This window comes from Thunnus albacares, chromosome 10 (assembly GCF_914725855.1).
Source record: "Thunnus albacares chromosome 10, fThuAlb1.1, whole genome shotgun sequence".
Taxonomy (NCBI): domain Eukaryota; kingdom Metazoa; phylum Chordata; class Actinopteri; order Scombriformes; family Scombridae; genus Thunnus; species Thunnus albacares.
The window spans coordinates 22782751-22800921 of NC_058115.1; the positions used below are offsets into that span (position 1 = coordinate 22782751).

Sequence of the window (18171 nt, forward strand, 5' to 3'; positions counted from 1 at the left end):
ATTTACTTATTTTATTAGTTTTTAACAGTTTACTAAGTGTAAAGCAATAGCAAAAGCCTCTTTCCTCCTTTCTAGTACAGTATATCTGCTGTTTGATGGAGTTTGTTTTTTCAACAAAAAATAGCACATCGTACGTCAGGCACAAAACAAGTACACAATACAATACAGGAGTGCAACAAAAACAGTATGTGAATATTTATTAAATAAGGAAAAAATAATAATACAAATACAGTGAGACAAAAAAATCCCAAATAAGTTAAAAAATTAAATAATTATAAGAATTTGAAAAAAGTACATAGGAAGAGGGAAATTAATTTGACCTCAGGGGTTTTTTAATATATGTCACTCAGTACGGGATTCTATATATGTGGTGACGTGTGCCGTCATAGGAACGCGCTCTCTGATTGGTCGAAACACTTCCTGTTTCCCGTCTTGCACACACATACACGTGAAGGTCAGCAATTGAGCCATAAGACATTCATAATTAGAGAAATACTGCTGCTACGATTAGTTTTTATCCGAATATGGACGGCCAGGGAGCGACAGCGGACCCTCAGCTTCAGCACTTCATCGAGATCGAGTCTCAAAAACAAAGATTTCAGCAGCTGGTGCATCAAATGACGGAGGTTTGCTGGGTAAGCTAGCAGTGCAGCTTTGCAGTTTGCTTTTTACATATCTTTCAGGGGCTAAAACTGTTAGGTTGTCTTCTATAGGCATAACAGCTGCAGATAAATGTATTATCTGCTGTGTCCAAATACTACTTTTCTTATATTACCTTTTTAGTGAAAGAAGTTACGTGTACTTAAGTAACGTAAGTTAATGGACATCGAAAAGAGGCTGATGATATCTTGTTTCAGATCTGTCGCTGCTATGTGTGACTTATAAACGATATGTCACTCCTGTTTCACTGGAAGATGAAGATTACAACAGGCAGTGTGGTGGCAAGTAGATAAATACATTTACTCAAGTACTGTACTGTAAAATTTTGAGGTACTTGTACTTTACTAGAACATTTTCATTCCTTCACCACAATTCAGAGGAAAATATTGTGCTATTTACTACATTTATATGACAGCTGTAGTTACTTTACAGATTAAGATTTCACATCCAACACATTGGATGCACTGTTATAAACTACCCAACGTTATATTAAGTAATTAAAATGAGCTCCTCCTTGACCAACTACAACAGAAAAATACTACTTGCACATCAAATGCATGAGTAATTAAAATCCAATAATATGATAGGTAATAGTAAAACAGTCATAGGAACATATTCTTTGAATTATGAGTACTTTTACTCTGGATACTTTGAGTACACTTTGCTAATAAAACTGACATTTTCAATCCAGGACTATTGCTGGCAATGGAAGTATTTTGATATTGTAGGGTTGCTACTTTTTAATTAAGTAAAGGATCTGAATAAATTAAATTACTCTCGAGATTAAACATTTTGTCTATAAAATTTCTTAGAGCCCAATGTGGCATCTTCAAATATCATGTTTGTCTGATCAACAGTCTAAAATCCAAAGATAATCAGTTCACCGTCATGTATGACACAAAAAAGCTCAAAATCCTCACATTTAAGAAGCAGCAACCAGCAAATTCTTGACAATTTTCCATAGAAAATGACTAAAACATTTATCAGTATAGTTGCTGATTAATTTTCAACTTATTGTTGCAGCTGTAATTAGCTGCCAGTGTTACACAGTAGCTCCTGGTTAAAAATGGGACCTGTCAATGGCTTGCTGTTTTTATGTGGCACACAGCAGTGATATAATCAGCAATGGTATGTGCCAGTAAGAATCACCATATGTCAGGGTGGGAAGTGGTTGCAGTGGAACACAGTGACATACTGTTTTTATGTGCTGTATGCCAAACAAACAATGGCAGCATACAACTAACAATAGGCCTTTTTTCCCTCAGGACAGGTTTTGACATATCACAACAGGAAAAGCTCACGTGTACATAAATTATGAGTTAAAGCAGAATCCGTTTAGCTGCTTCGGTTTCAGGGTCTTACATAAATTCAGTGTTCTACTTTTACATTGTATGAGCAGCTGTAGTTAAAATAAATATCTCTGTCTTCTGTTTTCAGGAGAAGTGCATGGACAAACCCGGGCCAAAGTTGGACTCAAGGACAGAAATGTGCTTCGTTAACTGTGTGGAGCGATTTATTGACACCAGCCAGTTCATCCTAAACAGGCTTGAACAGACTCAGAGGAGCAGGGGGTCACTCTCTGAGTCCATGTCAGAATAAAAACCAACTCTGCAAGGATGATAACAGATGCAAAAGGCCCTTCAGCCGAAACAAGACCGTTTTGGTCCCGACGCAGCTGTCTATATGTTGCAGAACTGTCCGTTCATCTGGAAGAAGGAACAACAGGAAGTGTTACTTTTGATACAAGTGCCTCAGATTAACACCTTGTATCTTGCCCCTGCGACTCATGCAGAAGTGTTGGGTTTGATTTGTCCTCCATGTGGTGGGATATGAGTCTTACACAACTGTTAAATTGTGGTCTGTTGCTGGCAGTGACTTGATGTTGGTTTTGTTTCTTTTGTCATGATATACACATGGAATTCAGTAAGTCATGGATACTGTTAAATACAGTTGGACTGTGTTGAATATAAATTGCTGCAACTAGTGGGTGAAGTGTGGGAGACTGCAGCAAGATACACACATCTGGGACATTCAGCACGTTCACCACACCTGCTGCAAGTTAAGAGAACAAACAGTCTCTTGACCGAAGAGGTGTGATCAACTGCTAAAGGTTTTGGACTGTACATATGCAATAAACAAAATGCCAAATAATTCTGTCTCTTAAGGAAAAGTGTAGTCATTTAATGTTGTAGTTATGTTTTAATCAACATCAAACACAAAAGGCACAGTTACATCAGATATGTTACAGCTTGGCACATGTTGGGGAAGTCATTTATACAGGGAAACGGCATTCTTTGGTCAGGCTTGTATATAATACTGAGGTATTAAGTAACTCAGAGGAATTACTCAAACTTGTTCATCAACAACACATGATTAAAACTTATTCAGGGCAAAGAAAGGTTTGTTTTTTTTGCCTTAACACTGGTCATAAGTCAGTTTATACATTTGTACAGTATATGATCAAGATTAAAAGTGCAAAACTATGACTACGGTTATTAAAAAAAGGCACATTCTGGCTTCAGTTATTTTTGAACTAATGTAAAAATTGTACACAGCAGTGCAACAGACATTCACTTTCATATTTAAAGATAGTTTCTTGTATAAATTATACAATAGTTTAATTTTGGTCTGTCTTTTAGAAAAAATATGTGGACGTACCATCATGTTCAACTAAGTACATCATTTAAGTTGTACATGCGATCCAGTGTGCTCATAGTAACATATGCTCATATTAAGAAACCTTTGTTCATCCAGTGCATTCTGCATTGTGTAAGACAGACTCGAAATTCAGATTTAGTAAAACTAACTTGTCACATTGTAAAGCTGTGATGTGCATTAAAGCTTCTTAATTGCAATAAGCAATTTTTCTTAGTAGGGAAGGCTACTGGTCCTCCTTAAAGAGCTCTCTAGCGCACTGTGTACCCCACCTGTTCTTTGAACTTCCTTCTCTGGGCAGCTTTAACTCATCCTCTGCTTGGCTGTCATGGCTGGGAAGAGCCACGTAAGGCTGGTGGCCCCACGGAAAGCCCTGAGGACCCTTCCTAAGGTAGAGTGGGAGGGAATCCCAGCTAAATGTAATGTCCTTGAAGGCATGGAGGAGGAAGATCCCCAAAATGATGGTGAGGAACCCGCTGATAGTTCCCACCACTCCATCAGTGGTCATGCTCAACCATTCCTTGAAGAGGATAGCTGAACAGGCCATGACGGATGTGGTGAAGAAGACGTAGTAGATGGGCGTGACGATGGAGGTATTATAGATGTCGAGGGCTTTGTTCAGGTAACTGATTTGAACACTGACACAGATTACCAGGCAGATGACTAAGGACCAGAACAGGGGTTCCTTCAGCACGGCTGTTCCAGAAAACAGCTCCTTAATGCCAATGCCCAGGCCCTTGACACAAGACACAGAGAGGGAGCCAATCACAGAGCAGATCAGGATGTAGACCAGCACATTCTTCTGTCCGAAACGCGGAGCCACGGCAAAGATAAGAACCAGGCTGCTTCCAACAACGCACACAGCAAACACAATGAAACCTAGTGGGAGCATTCAGAAATGAGTTAGTACCCTGAAAAAAACCCCTCCAGCTGTTATCTGGGATTCATTTTCTCCACAGCATGGTTAATCAAGTCACACAGGGGGATTCGCACCCATCAAGCTCTGTTCCTACCTGGGTCTTTGAGCTTTTCAGCCATGGCACTGAGGGAAGCAACCTCTTCTTCCTGCGGGGCATGGATCACCATCACTGTGGAGCCCAAAACACACAGCAAACAACCAATCTTCCCATGCACATTCAGCCTCTCATTCAGAAAGTAAGAGGACAGCACAGCGCTGGAAGAGAAAAAACAAACATTGCAGACAGAGTGTTATCACACATGCATATTTAAAGGTGGTGATGGCAATATTATATTTTTTTTTACCGAATTCATGTTAATGAAGGTATGTGTCACTTGCTCAATGCAATAGTGCGGTTCAATGTGTTTTTAATAGAAGAATCAATTCATTGTTGGTTTTGGTCTTTTCATGGGATTTCTTGGCAATAAGAAAAATATTGACCATCACTAGAATCATCCTTTAACGTGTTGAGAGAGCTAGGAGTGTTATTTGTATTCTCACGTTTTCTGTATCACACTAAGAGAATGACCTGATAACATCAGTGGTATGAAAAGCTGCAAAATAAAACCTTAAAACAAGTACCTTACAAGTACACTCAATGCCCCCAGAGGTGTCACAAGTGTGGCTGGCGCAAATGCATACGCAGCAAAGTTTGCGGCCTCTCCAGTTCCCACTAGAACATAAGTATAAGTATACCATAAGTATATGCAAATTTATAGCTGTGGCAGCTGATTAGGATTTGACAAATGATTTTCTTCAAACCCACAAGTGAAAATGTGCTCTTTGAAGGAATGTGTACTTCAGACAGATGGTGTGGGTGCTGCATGTACTGCAAAAAATACCAAACCCACACCAACTTCATTTCCACTTTGAAAAACAAAGAGCACAATGTTCACTGGCAAGGCTGGTTGGCAGTGTAAGTGAAAAAATAAAAAACAGCTGACCATGTCACCCATTTTACCAGCAGAATTAAGAGTGTGAATCATGCACTCACTTGAAATTAGTCCTGCCCACCACAGCCATTCCTTCAGATACGCATAACCCCCTTGACCTGTGACATACAGAAAACAAAAATGAAGTAAATATTGTACAAATAATCACTCCAAAATATTCCTCACTGATTTTAAGTTGAAGGGTCATTGGGTTATTTCACCAACAGCCAGCTTCTTATCAAAACATCATTATACCTAATTTACACCCTGTAAGTTATTGGCCTTAATTAATAAGCGGTAACATCCTCCTGACTTATTATTTTAATACTCATACAGACATGCCCTCCTTTTCAGTAATATCTAATTATATTTGTCAGTGGTGGAATATAAAATAATACGGAATATAACAAAAAACAGATACACAATCATTTTATGCTACTTTATGCTTCTACTCCACTACATTTTAAAGGGAAAATATTGTGCTTTTTACTCCACTACATTTATCTGACAGCTGTAGATATGACTGGTTACTTACACATGCGATCACCTTATAAAATACAAAGTATTGTTGTAGATTAAACAATAACAGTATATTACATTTTTTAAGATTGCTTCACCTCAGCCAACAACTTTAAAATCTCCCTACAGTAATGCACCAGTAATTATATATTGTAACACAGACAGGTGTGCTGCAAATTAAGAGATGATTATACTTTCCTTCAATACAGATTTTAAGCTTTATTTTAACAAACTTGAACAACAGTACCTGCTCGCATTGAACCCTTGCTAGCCAATCGCAGCAGGCCCTTCTTCTTCAGGATGAAACTTGCGCCGATAAAAACACTGGAGCTCACAGCGAGCGAGAGACCAATGTAGAAGTCCAAACGGTTCACTTCCATCTGAAACAACGAACAACACTTCACTTATTAATTTACGTCTTTATGTTGCTGTTTCAACCAACTCTCGCATGAGAAACGAAGCTTTCGTCTACTTCCCAGGACTCGAGCAACAGGCGACCGATAAGTAAAATCACATGATGGGCGAGTAGCTTGAAACTAGCTTTTTAGACAGCTAGAGATGCCATTAATAGGAAGACTTACAACTTCTGCAACTTCTTTTTTGCGTTTTTAACGGCCGCGTAACGTTAAAATTCCGTAAATACTCGGTTGTCACGTCAACCCCATTCGTCGTCGTTAACTGCAGGCAACGGAGCAGCTGATTAACTGTCAGTCCACGCAGCACTTCCTGGTTATTGCTAAGGCAACCAAAGGGGGCGGCCTTTCTCCACTCCAGCCCTGTCACATACTATGCTGCTAAAATATATCCTATTAGCAATGGTGGAAGATGTTATCCAGACCCTTTACTTAAAAAATAGCAGTGATAACACTTTATACTTAGGGTATAACTTTAAAATTCCTCAAATACTTTACCTCGGTTGTAACGCTTCAACAAGCTACACGCAATTTCCGCTTGTTTAAATATATTTACTGAAAACATTATCTTCGGTTTATTGCTGGATAAATTAATAATGAAAGAATAGAAAATCGAGAGAGAGATGGGTTTATTAGGAATTACGTTTCACTTAAGTTTCGTTTCTCAAGTTTCACTAAGCTAATTTCTAAAATCTCTCTGCTCTTTGCTGGCTCTTTATATCTATCAAGCGCGGAGCGTCTGATGACGCTCCTCTCCAGACGCCCCAGAGGAGACTCCTCCCCAGTCTCTTTCTGAGAAAGGAGAAGTCTTTCTGAGAAAGAGACTGGGGAATCTCAGAAAGAGACTTCTCCAGTCTCAGAAAGAGACTGGGGAATCTCAGAAAGAGACTTCTCCAGTCTCAGAAAGAGACTGGGGAATCTCAGAAAGAGAGTCCTCCCCAGTCTCAGAAAGAAGATCAGTCGGGAGGAGACTCCTCCCCAGTCTCTTTCTGAGAAAGAGACTGGGGAGAAAGAGACTGGGGAATCTCAGAAAGAGACTTCTCCAGTCTCAGAAAGAGACTGGAGAAGTCTCGGGAGGAGACTCCTCCCCAGTCTCGAGACTGGGGAGGAGTCTCCTCCCGAGACTTCTCCAGTCTCAGAAAGAGACTGGGGAATCTCAGAAAGATACTTCTCCAGTCTCAGAAAGAGACTGGGGAATCTCAGAAAGAGAGTCCTCCCCAGTCTCAGAAAGAAGATCAGTCTCCCCAGATAATTATCTGGGGAGACTGATCCAGTCTCAGAAAGAGACTCCTCCCCAGTCTCCTCTCTTTCTGAGACTGGGGAGGAGTCTCCTCGCTTCTAGTCTTCAGTCTCAGGACACAGAGAATAAGATGCTGGACAAAAAGAACATCAGACAGGTCAGTTCAGAGCCTTGTGGAAGCAAAGCCAAGGTCTGATCCTTTCGATTTTTCGATGAAGATGATCGACTTGGGGTGAGTCTGTTTGACTTAATCTGCCCTTTTAGCAATATAGGATGGGTATTGTTATATTGGGAGACCTGGCAAAGTGGGACAGTCACTATTGGCAATAATGCTGTCAACTGTTAACAGTTTACTGTTTTTAAAAGACTGTAACAGACTCAGTTTTAAAGCTAGAGTGAAGATACTGGTATCATATGAAACTAGACGACTTACGGTATATCAAATATAAGGTGTCCCATTTTGCAAGTAGCGCATGGAAAAAAGTGGAATTAGGATATAGCCTATTGTTTGAGGTGGAGTCATCAATTCAGTGTTTGATTATTCTTTTTTCTGCATTTTGTCGTAAGGGGGTAATGTTTATAGAATTGCATCAAGTTGGGAGCTATGGCATTGGGATGATTGATTCAAATTGCCAGAAAATTACCACTCTCTCTCGAAAGGAGGGTAAAACCCCACTAACTCTCTCTCGCTCTCAAATTCAAACTTTGGAGAGATTATCAATAACGTTGATGACTGATATTATTGGAGATATGTCTTTTTCTCATGAAACCTGATTGAACCTCATCAATAATTGGATCCAACACATTTTTAATACACTTAGCAATTATTGAGGCAAAGATTTTGTAGTCATTATTCCATAAGGAAATAGGCCGCCAGTTATCAATAAAAAGGAGATCCTTTTTGGGTTTTGGGATTAAAGAAATTAAGCCTTGTGTCATTGAGCTCCTTTTTCAATGCTTTCTAAGAATACTTCAAGCAGAAAGGGAGCTAAATGTTCTGTAAAGGCCTGATAAAATTCAGTAGAGAGTCCATCAACACCTGGAGATTTGTTAATTTTAAGATGTTCAATTGCAAAAGTGACTTAATTTAGATTTACATTACGGTCACATAATTTTTTTTCGTCTGGACTAATTTTGGTGACATTTTTAAGGGAATTCAAAAAAGTGGTTGTAGATTGCTGGCAGTACTTTGAGTTATATAGATTACTATAGAAGTTAGAGCAATAATCATCTATTCTTTTTGGGTCATCAGTTACCATTCCATTAATATTAAGTTGTTGGATTAAATTGACTAAATTGATTAAATTGATTAAATTGTTCACCTTCTTTGATCCATCTTTTTCTTGATCTTATAAAGGCACCTTTTGCTTTATTTGTGTATATTTCATTAAGATTAAGTTGTTCTGAGTTTAACTGTAATCTGTCCTCATCTGACATATTTGCAGGGCCTTTCTGTGACAGACAAAACATATCTTAGTATAAGCAGAATGTAAAGGAATAGAAATAAAGACTGCATTATGATCTGTTAATGGTGTTGTAATGATATTAACTGATACCTTATCAATGTTCATATTTTGAGAAATTAGCCAGATGTCCAATCGTGACTGTCTGGTGGCACTTCTATTACGCCAAGTGAAAGCATTTAGGTTAGGATTCTTATTCCTCCATATGTCAATTAAATTAAATCTTTGCATAAATATCTTTGAATTTTCATTTTCTGCCATAGAATCATGTTGAGGCCAACAATCCTTATTATGGTCTAGTATCATGTTGAAATCCCCTCCTACTGCAATACCAGAGTTTGGAAAGTTATTAAGGGTGTGCTGAATCTGGTTCTCTAAAATTTCAAGAAGCTTATCATTCTCAGATTTAGAGCTATACCCATAGATATTAATAATAATAACAGTAAAGATGTCAATGTTAACAACTAGATAATGAAAATGACCTGCTATGTCATTGACAGAGTATAGAATAACTCCAGAGAAAGTGTGTTTTAGAGTGGCAAAACCACAACCAAAAGTGTTAAGATCCATGTGCCAGTCATAACTCGTTGCCCCATTGAGACCTTCATAAGCTTGCATCATTGGTAATCGAATGTGAATCTTGAATAAAACAGAAATCAGTTTTGTGCTGCTTAGCAAACAAAAAAATAGCTTTGCGCTTTACAGTATTTCTTAACCCCCGGCATTAAGAGTAATAACAGACAAAGACGTATTAACAACAATAAAGAATCAAACAAGAAGTAGTCTAAAGTTAGGATGAAACTAGGAAATTTAACCCTGCTGTCAGGAGCTGCACCATTTTAACATTTATGTAAAGTGAATTAGTGAAACAAGCTAAATTTAACTCTGAAACTAATAAGGCACCTTAGTTTTCCTGTTGATAAACATTCCAGCAGTTTTTAACAATAAAAGGAAAAAGTGTGCAAAAATTAGGACTAGCAACATTGACCTGAATGGGCTTAGCTACGGAAAAAGTGTCGCTCATTGTTAACAAGTAGCGTTATTTGTGCTCATCAACCTTTCAGGACAATAGTCCATTTGAAGAAAGAAGCAACTTGAAGAATCAAGGTGAACTATTCTTAGTTACTCTTTGGTTATTGCAGATCAGTATTACTTGGTTTTAAACATACACCGTCTTATAGGATGTTTGTCAAACCTCAAGCAGCAGTTCAAAGTTGCTAATGAGGACTCATCTATTGAAGAAATCTCAAGTCGCAGCAAGAGTCAGTTCAGTGTCATTAGCAAAGGCTCATCCACCAATGAAATATGCCGTTTTTCCTTGTCCGCGTGCCTTCTCCACCAGCGGCCAGAGCTTCATCCTTCTCTCTAGGGCACGATTCAGGAAATCTCACGATTCGATTCAACTCGATTTCTTGGGGTCACGATTCGATTCACAACTGATTCGCGATTCAAAAATCGATTCGATTTGCGATTCTAAATCAGTTCTCAATTCAATACATTCATAGATTTGATTCAAGATTGATGTTTTGAGTTACACTTTCCATTTGACTGCAGTAGACACTTTTATAGGTCTCAAATAAAAAAGATCACGCTGAATCAAATGTAAACATTTGCTACTCAATGTCAACCTGAGTAAGATTGATGTTCCTTTAGTCCACTTAGTCTTTTGGAGAAACGCAACCAGTAATGCTGTACAACCTGCCATATGAGAAAAACATTACTAGGAAGAGGGGAGGACATTTCTCTTCCTTTGATAACGTTAAAAGTAAAGTTAGGCTTTGATGACGGCTTCATTTCAAAAAGACAAGAGAGAGAAGCAGTGGTCGAGCGAGCTAGAGAGTGAATGAAGAGAGGGAGCGCTGGTAACGTTAGTGAGGAAGCTGTGAATCAGATCAATAAAACGTTACTTTCTGACTGTTTCACAGCGGTTACAAATAAATTAGCCCACAATGGCACAAACCTGCGGAAGTGCATTGCAGCGCCTGATAATGGCATTAGTCTGTAAAGCTCCTTCTTCCCTACGAGATAAGAAAATCCAAAATATGTCCAAATGATCGCCGTCATAGCCGATGGACCAAGTTGTATTTGTTTGTCTGTCCGGTACTCCATTGCTCGCGGCCTCTTCATGACACACACTTCACTTCCCTCTTGCCCCCAGATTTGGGTCCGGGGCGGCGTCATTGCGACATCTATGGGATTTAGCGAGCTAATTCATGTCAGAAAAAAAAGGAAAACAGCGTGGTGGCATGACTGAAAAATGTGAATCGATTCTTGGAATCCTGAATCGGCAGAGATAGAATCGCGATTCTTATGTGAATCGATTTTTTGCGCACCCCTAATATATATATATATATATATATATATATATATATATATATGTATAGAGAGAGAGAGAGAGAGAGAGAGAGGGACAGACAGACAGACAGATAGATAGATTGCTTGACCCCTACTTGTCCCCTTAGAGAGAAGGGTCACTGCAAATCAACACAAAGTTGTTCTGAGTGATCACCTTTATCCTATGATGAAACACTTTTATCCTGATGGGAGTGGTCTCTTCCAGGATGACAATGCCCCAATTCACAGGGCACAAGGGGTCACTGAATGGTTTGATGAATATGAAAATGGTGTGAATCATATGCTATGGCCCTCACAGTCACCACATCTCAACCCAATTGAACACCTATGGAAGATTTTGGACCAACGTGTTAAACAGCGCTCTCCATCATCCATCATCAAAACAGCAAATGAGAGAATATCTTTTCCAGTAGAGATCAGAGACTTATAGTATCAATGCTAAGCGTATTGAAGCTGTTCTGGTGGCACGTGGTGGCCCAACACCTTACAAAGACACTTTATGTTGGTTTTTCCTTTAATATGTCATCCGTCTGTATATAAATTGTCATGTATTCCATATGTTTCCCATTAATTGCAATTATGTCATTATCTTATTCATTTCAGAACTACTCCACAATATGGATCCTTTGAAGTACGACCAAATTGTGCGTTATAAAACTCTCAGGGAGTATCCCGTGGGGATGACAAAGGTGGAGAAAAACACTTTTCGTAGACGAACCCGCACCTACGATATTAAAGGTGAGAAACTGTCTGAATAATATCCCTTTATGTAAAGGAATTTATTAAATGCTTGTGTGCTTGTGTTTGGTATGGCTTATCATAACAAATTGTAAGGGGATGATAAGTAGGCCTACTCAACTAATTCACTCATCTTTTTGCTTCCCATTAAGATCTTATCGGATTATAACGTTGATGTCATAACTTTTTGAAAATGCTCAGAAAATTAGATATTGTCGCTCTCTTATCTTAATATATGGAGGTGAAGAATGACCGCACAGCAAACGGAATATTTTTGATGCAGATTTAGGTTAAACAATACAGTTCTCCTCAACAAATCACAAGGGGTGATGCTCTTACAAAGTACTTACATAGTCTACATGTCCGTGCCTCTGAGCAAGAGTAAATAAGAGTAAACTTTAGTGTTCTATGTAATTATAATGAAACAGCTGAGTGGATAACAGATAATTCGAAGCAGTTCTACCAACAGTGTCATTGCACTAATATAACCCCTACAATAACATAGATTATTATCCCTCACTGGTGTCACATAGATCAGCTTCATTGATACTCACAGTAAGATCTTTTTGCCTTCTAAACTTTCCAACAAGCAAACCAAGAAATACATAAATAAATCAAGACTGCCATTCTAAAGCTGAGATTTTAAACAATTCTCTACAGGACTTTTTGCTGACTTCCAGAAGAAGACCAGGGATGCCATTTCCAGCTGGTTCTACCTTCTTCTGTCTAACATCATCATCATCAAAACATTGGTGAATATGCACTAAACATTTTCTTCAATAGCATGCTTCACCATGCTCATTTTTCAGTTTGTATACTTCTCTCTGATAGGCAATGTTTACAGGAAAATAACCTCTCTCTTCAGATTTATGATTCTATCATGAAATATCATATTTGAAAAAACTGAACGCAGGGACATGGGAACTCTGAACTCTGCAAAAAGACAAGGCCACTTGAAAAAAACATGAAAAAGACCAAACATGATATCCATTTCTACAGATTAAACAATAAATCGACATGGTATCTGGGGCAAGCACACTCATTTTCAGTTTTACAATTTTATAATTTCCCCAGAAATTGTACCTCTCTACTCTTTGAAATATATAATCCTTTTTAACGAGCTGATAAATTCTTTTTTCTAAATGCTCCAATGCCATTAGGTGTCTCAGTGTGTTGCATGCCTGGCAAGTCAAATGGAAATAGAAGAGGAGGTTGAGTATACCCCAGCAGCACCACCTCCAGTAGCAGCACGACAAGTAGCAGTGGTAAAACCATTTGCGGCAGCAAATGACGCCATCACAGACAAGCGTATGAAATCTTGCCCATTATCCTAATGATATTTTACCATTGAGTTGTATTTTTCCATTTCCATATCCATGTACTATTCTTTGTAAAAGCATTTTTCAAAATGTTGTTTGAAGACTGGTTGTACAAGACAGAGAGGTAATCTGTTACTGTTACTATCACACTATTTATTATATGTTTTACAGGCATCCGAGATGCAATGAAAGGAAAGCTTCCCTTTGTGCAACTATCAAAGATAGGGAAATACCGGATTTTTTCTCCAGATATAGGAAGGACAGACACAAGAGAGGTAATATCTCTTTACTAGATGATTATCTATTGATATATCTGTGACAACAAATTTATGAATTAAATTTTCATTTTATATGTACTATGTACAAAATGTATCTTTTGCGGTCATATATTTTGTGGTCATATAACCCTCAGAATATCTTGCTATTTCCCCCTCTCATTTTTTCAGGTTATTTATGGATATCTCACAGTCCTTGTGGAGGACTTCAACTGGCAACTCAAAGAGATGGCCGGAGTTATTGATTCCTTGGCTATGACTGACATTTGGAAAGGAAAAAGTTCAGAGCTGAAGGTTTGCAGTGCAATCTAATACATAGACTGATTTTTAAAGACAGTATTGGATATGTTTTTGTTTTTTGTTTTTTAACTCAAGCCAACATATAATTGTTGCACTTTTCAAATTTTAGTTGAATCCAAAGGACTACAAGTTGCTTCTTGGAGTCATAAATGAAAAAAACCATTGGCTGTTGATGGTGAGTTTATATTATTTTACATTGTGGGGGACCAAGTGGGTATGGGGTGGCAGGCTTATCTTGGACTTTTAGCTACTTAAAAATGTCCTGACCCTCTGATGGAGCTCATGATTCATCCATAAGTGCTGCTTTATTACAAACAATTCCACCATATAAACCTAGAATCTGTGTGTAACAGCTGACCTGTGTACATGTTTAGCAGAAGACAGAACATTAATTACCGTCAGATCCTAACCAAAGCTACGGCTGCTGTTTGCTACATGCGTAAACGCGCACATCACTCTCTCAATTTAAAGATAGACTTATTCTTTCAGCTGATGTATTTTGATGTATTTCTTGTTATGTGCAGCACCATATTCTCCCTCTCCCTCTGACGCTCCACGTTAAGTTCTGCTCTGTTACATTAAAATACCAGTTCTGAGGACCAGAAATTTGCGAGGCTAGGCTCAAAACATTCGGGGCTGAAGCAGTGGCGGCCCACAGTACCTACAGGACAGACTCAAAGCTTTGCCACTGCACTTACAGCTGCTGTGTTCACTGTTGCTGTTGACATGAACACAAATGAGACGCAGGAGGTTGTTGTGGAAAAATCTTCAAATGGGCCAATAAATCTTCAGGTCACCCACAATTTAGTATTAAACTCAAAACTTTAGAAGAGAAAGACTCAAAAATACACTGGAAGCTGGTAGAGTTCAATGTGAATAGGTTTATTGTGCATATAAACAGATACAAAGCAATCCGAGGCCTCCTTGTCCCGGGACAAAGAAAAAACCCTGATGCAAAATCATAAAACTTCATATTATATACTTTTCATAACTCCTCCTATTGTGGAGCTTAGTTTCTAGTCTCCACCTCATTTTTAATTATATTCAACCATCTGGTCATTATTTCTGAGGTTCATAAGTTATTGGTGATAATACAAGTGTGACTTATCCTAGAAATTACTGTCTCAGCATCTTCCACCTTTTTCTCACACTAAAAATGGACCTGGCGGCCTTTAATCATTTCACACAGAAAACCAAATTGCTATATCACAGATTAGCCTTCTTGCCAACTCCCTGGGATCTGTCTCTTATTGGCATAATGTTATCTTTGCATTCTCACAGGCACATTCGTTTGATCATGCAAAGGCAGTTTTCCACCACAAGGTTTTCTGTGAATGATACATATCCAGTGCATTTTGGAGTCGGTTGAACTAGAAATCAGCTTTATTTCAGCCTTTTGGGGGAATCTGATGTTGTATCAATTACAAATATTTTGGGAGGGACAAATTTCCATGTTTCATGTATTGGGGGGACGTTACCCCCGTCTCCCACAGTGATTATGCCAATGCAACATAGGGTATGTGTTTCCCTAAGTATGCATTTGCAATAATTTACATTGTTACATTACATTGTGACATTGTCATTTAGCTGACACGTCAAAGTGTCTTACATATTGTATCAAGCAGGGGCCAATCTCCCTTGGAGCAATGCAAGGTTAAGGCCCAGGCTCTTCCCTCTGGCCTGACTGTGCCCTTTAATTTGGTCATCTTGGCCATCGGCCTTGCCAGGGACCCCAACCACCTCGTTTACCTCAGGGGCCCTGCAGTCCCTGAGCCTAGCTGCCGCCAGGGCCCAAGGTGTCACAGGATGTCCAGAGGCCCCACAGAGACAATTGTGTGGGTCCCTCTGGGGTAGTTAATGCACATACTTTGCTGCATGTGTGTGTATATTTATGTACTGTAAGTATAAACATAGTATATATTTACAATGTATATTTACATTGTATTTCCATGCAGGTCATCTTCCCCTCTGAGAAGAGGTCTCTCTTCTTTGACCCATTTGGGGAATCCAACTTCCAAAAGATAAAATGCTTTTGGGTAACAAGGTAAATATTGGTAATTTTATTTTTTTTAAATATAAGTAACAATTATGGAGAGCACATATTCCAATGATAGAATTTTTAAAAAATGTGAAATATTGTGTATATTCAGAGCGTTCCTGAGAGACAAGGGATGTAATGTATCCAATGTGACTGTCAATAATCTCCTCCATCCATGCTCAAAAGACCACTCCTCATCCGGGGTCTTCACTCTCAAAGTGAGTGTCACATTAGGGCTCGCAGAATTCTCTAAAATCACAGAAATTGTGCAGAAATAAACACTTGTTTCAAAGATTGTAAGGCAACAAAACAGCTGTTGACTCTTATCTATTGTGTGTTTTAAAGAAAACATGTTAAAATCAATCAAAATTTGGTTCTGTGGGAACCCTCCATATATTTCATTTTGTATTATGCAGCCCATAAACAATGAGAACTACTGTATTTAGGTAATAATATTTAATTGCATTAATTACTGTATTTTTTCAAAGATGATCCTTTTTATAATCTGTTCATTTCTATATCCAGTTCGCTGAGAGCATTCTAAAGGGGGAGGAAGAAATCAACTTCCAAACCTCAGACGAGGCACTCGCAGGGCATCGGTTTGCAATAGCCAAAACCCTGCTACGAAGGAACGGTATGTCTACGGGTGTTTTGAAAATTGTAATATTAATTCTGTTGTAAAACTCTTAAATGTGTCCCATTTGAAAGGTTGACATGGCATATAATCATGGGTAATCTCTTGAAATGTTGCCAACACATTTGTTAAATTATTACCCATGGCACTACTAACATGCCATCCTATTGTGACAAGATGATTTCTAGGAAATAAGTTGTGAATACACCTTGTAATCTGTTTATTTGTATGTTCTAAATAGATGACCTGAATCAGCACCGCCACATTTATGGGGAAGATGACTCAGATATGCTGGGTAACATGGTTTACTTACCTAACATAAGCTCTGCCACTTGCATTAGTAATAATAATCATAATAGTACTGGTATTAAGTTGAGATAATGTTATTTTACTTTAGTATTGTCTCAGTCCAACACTTCTTTATTATACCACTCATATAAATACAGTTATATATTTTCTTTTTCAGATTTGCGTTGACAACTGTACAGGGCTGTGCCACCACTCCAGCGTCAACCTGCCATCCAAAGATGTACACAGTGTTGCAGTACTCGAGTCCGAGTCCTGGACTCAAGTTTTGTAATACCAATAAGTCCAAAGAAATAAAAACATCATTAATATTAACATGAAGCTGTGTCATTTTTGTTTAATGTAAATCTTTTTTATTTTCGGACTCTCCTTTGGTGACTTGGACTCAGACTCGAACACTAGGGACTCGGGATTCGACTCGGACTCGAGACTTAGTGACTCAACTACAACACTGGATGTACAATATAATGTAGCTGTTTATTGGGGGGTCTATGTAGGGGGCAACATCTTTGACTTTTTTGCTTATGTATGCCTATTTCAGTTCATTCCAGACCAAAATTGGTTTATATCGCAGCTTTAAGGTTGTATGTGAAGGCAAATGTCCGTTTAATGTCCATCTGGCAATTAAGAGAGACCAAATTACGTCATCAGCTCCTCCAGAGGGATTCCCCTCTGGGTAACGCCTCCGGACCGCCCACCTGTGTTGGTGTCCCAGTCTGGTCCTGCCTCCTTTCGTCACTGGGTCCAGCCACCAATCACCAGCCTTCCTGATCCACCACTCAAGATGATAAAACTTGGGAAGCGTACTTTGTTTTGTTTTTTTATGACTTGAGGCCTTCCCCTTTGCCCCTCGCCTCATATCACTCAATTTCCTGTTAGTCACTTTCATTGAACAACTGAGCAGAAAGCTTGTATTTTTGTAACTTTTGCTATTGTCGGCCCACTGATCAATAAATGGCAGTACTTAATTGATTACATCGGCAGTGTGTTGCTTCCCTTATTCCTAGACATGTGTTGTGTACATGTAAATGACTCTGATGCATGTTTAAAATGTAAAACTTTCGTTACGGGACCAAATATTTTTGTTTGATAGCCGGATTTGGCCAATATTTGCCTACCACTGCTGTAGTCTTATTGTTTTAAAATGTTACCTAACAAGAAGACTTGGCTTGACTTATGTAAAAAGCGAAACAACAAAATTTGATTCCCCCTCTAGTCTCTCCCCTGTTGACACTAGTGACAAACGGGTCCAGATATGTCAGCAAAGAGATTTTGTTTGTACCTTGAACTTTCGCACCTTGAATTGTCTACAACAGCCTAAGAGAGGACTAGAATTTAGTTAAGTGAAACTAAGTGAAACGAAATC

At 38.6% G+C, this 18171-nt stretch overlaps 3 protein-coding genes across 6 annotated transcripts; 2 read left to right on the plus strand and 1 right to left on the minus strand.

The window, feature by feature from the left end:
• Positions 1–393: 393 nt before the first annotated feature.
• On the plus strand, positions 394–2811 carry timm8a (translocase of inner mitochondrial membrane 8 homolog A (yeast)). Its single transcript, XM_044363722.1, has 2 exons — positions 394–635; positions 2098–2811. The coding sequence occupies exons 1-2, from the start codon at positions 525–527 to the stop codon at positions 2257–2259; spliced, it is 273 nt and encodes a 90-aa protein (XP_044219657.1). The 5' UTR covers positions 394–524; the 3' UTR covers positions 2260–2811.
• Positions 2812–2839: 28 nt separating this feature from the next.
• On the minus strand, positions 2840–10933 carry zgc:101583 (uncharacterized protein LOC494104 homolog). Of its 2 annotated transcripts, none has more exons than XM_044363718.1 (6): positions 10801–10933; positions 5972–6104; positions 5268–5324; positions 4856–4946; positions 4329–4489; positions 2840–4194 (listed from the first exon to the last, which is right to left on the minus strand). In XM_044363718.1, exons 2-6 carry the CDS (start codon positions 6102–6104, stop codon positions 3542–3544), a joined length of 1095 nt encoding a protein of 364 aa, XP_044219653.1. In that variant the 5' UTR covers positions 10801–10933; the 3' UTR covers positions 2840–3541. The 2 variants fall into 2 exon arrangements, with proteins under 2 accessions (XP_044219653.1, XP_044219652.1); XM_044363717.1 differs by lacking the exon at positions 10801–10933 and adding an exon at positions 6306–6802.
• Positions 7487–17760, plus strand: LOC122990373. Of its 3 annotated transcripts, none has more exons than XM_044363720.1 (12): positions 7487–7609; positions 11799–11933; positions 12594–12685; positions 13103–13241; positions 13424–13527; positions 13699–13821; positions 13937–14002; positions 15783–15871; positions 15978–16083; positions 16391–16499; positions 16741–16794; positions 16966–17126. In XM_044363720.1, the coding sequence occupies exons 2-12, from the start codon at positions 11813–11815 to the stop codon at positions 16974–16976; spliced, it is 1014 nt and encodes a 337-aa protein (XP_044219655.1). In that variant the 5' UTR covers positions 7487–7609; positions 11799–11812; the 3' UTR covers positions 16977–17126. The 3 variants fall into 3 exon arrangements, with proteins under 3 accessions (XP_044219655.1, XP_044219654.1, XP_044219656.1); XM_044363719.1 differs by having other exon boundaries at positions 7488–7609; positions 13094–13241; XM_044363721.1 differs by lacking the exons at positions 16741–16794; positions 16966–17126 and adding an exon at positions 17457–17760 and having other exon boundaries at positions 7488–7609; positions 13094–13241.
• Positions 17761–18171: the final 411 nt, after the last annotated feature.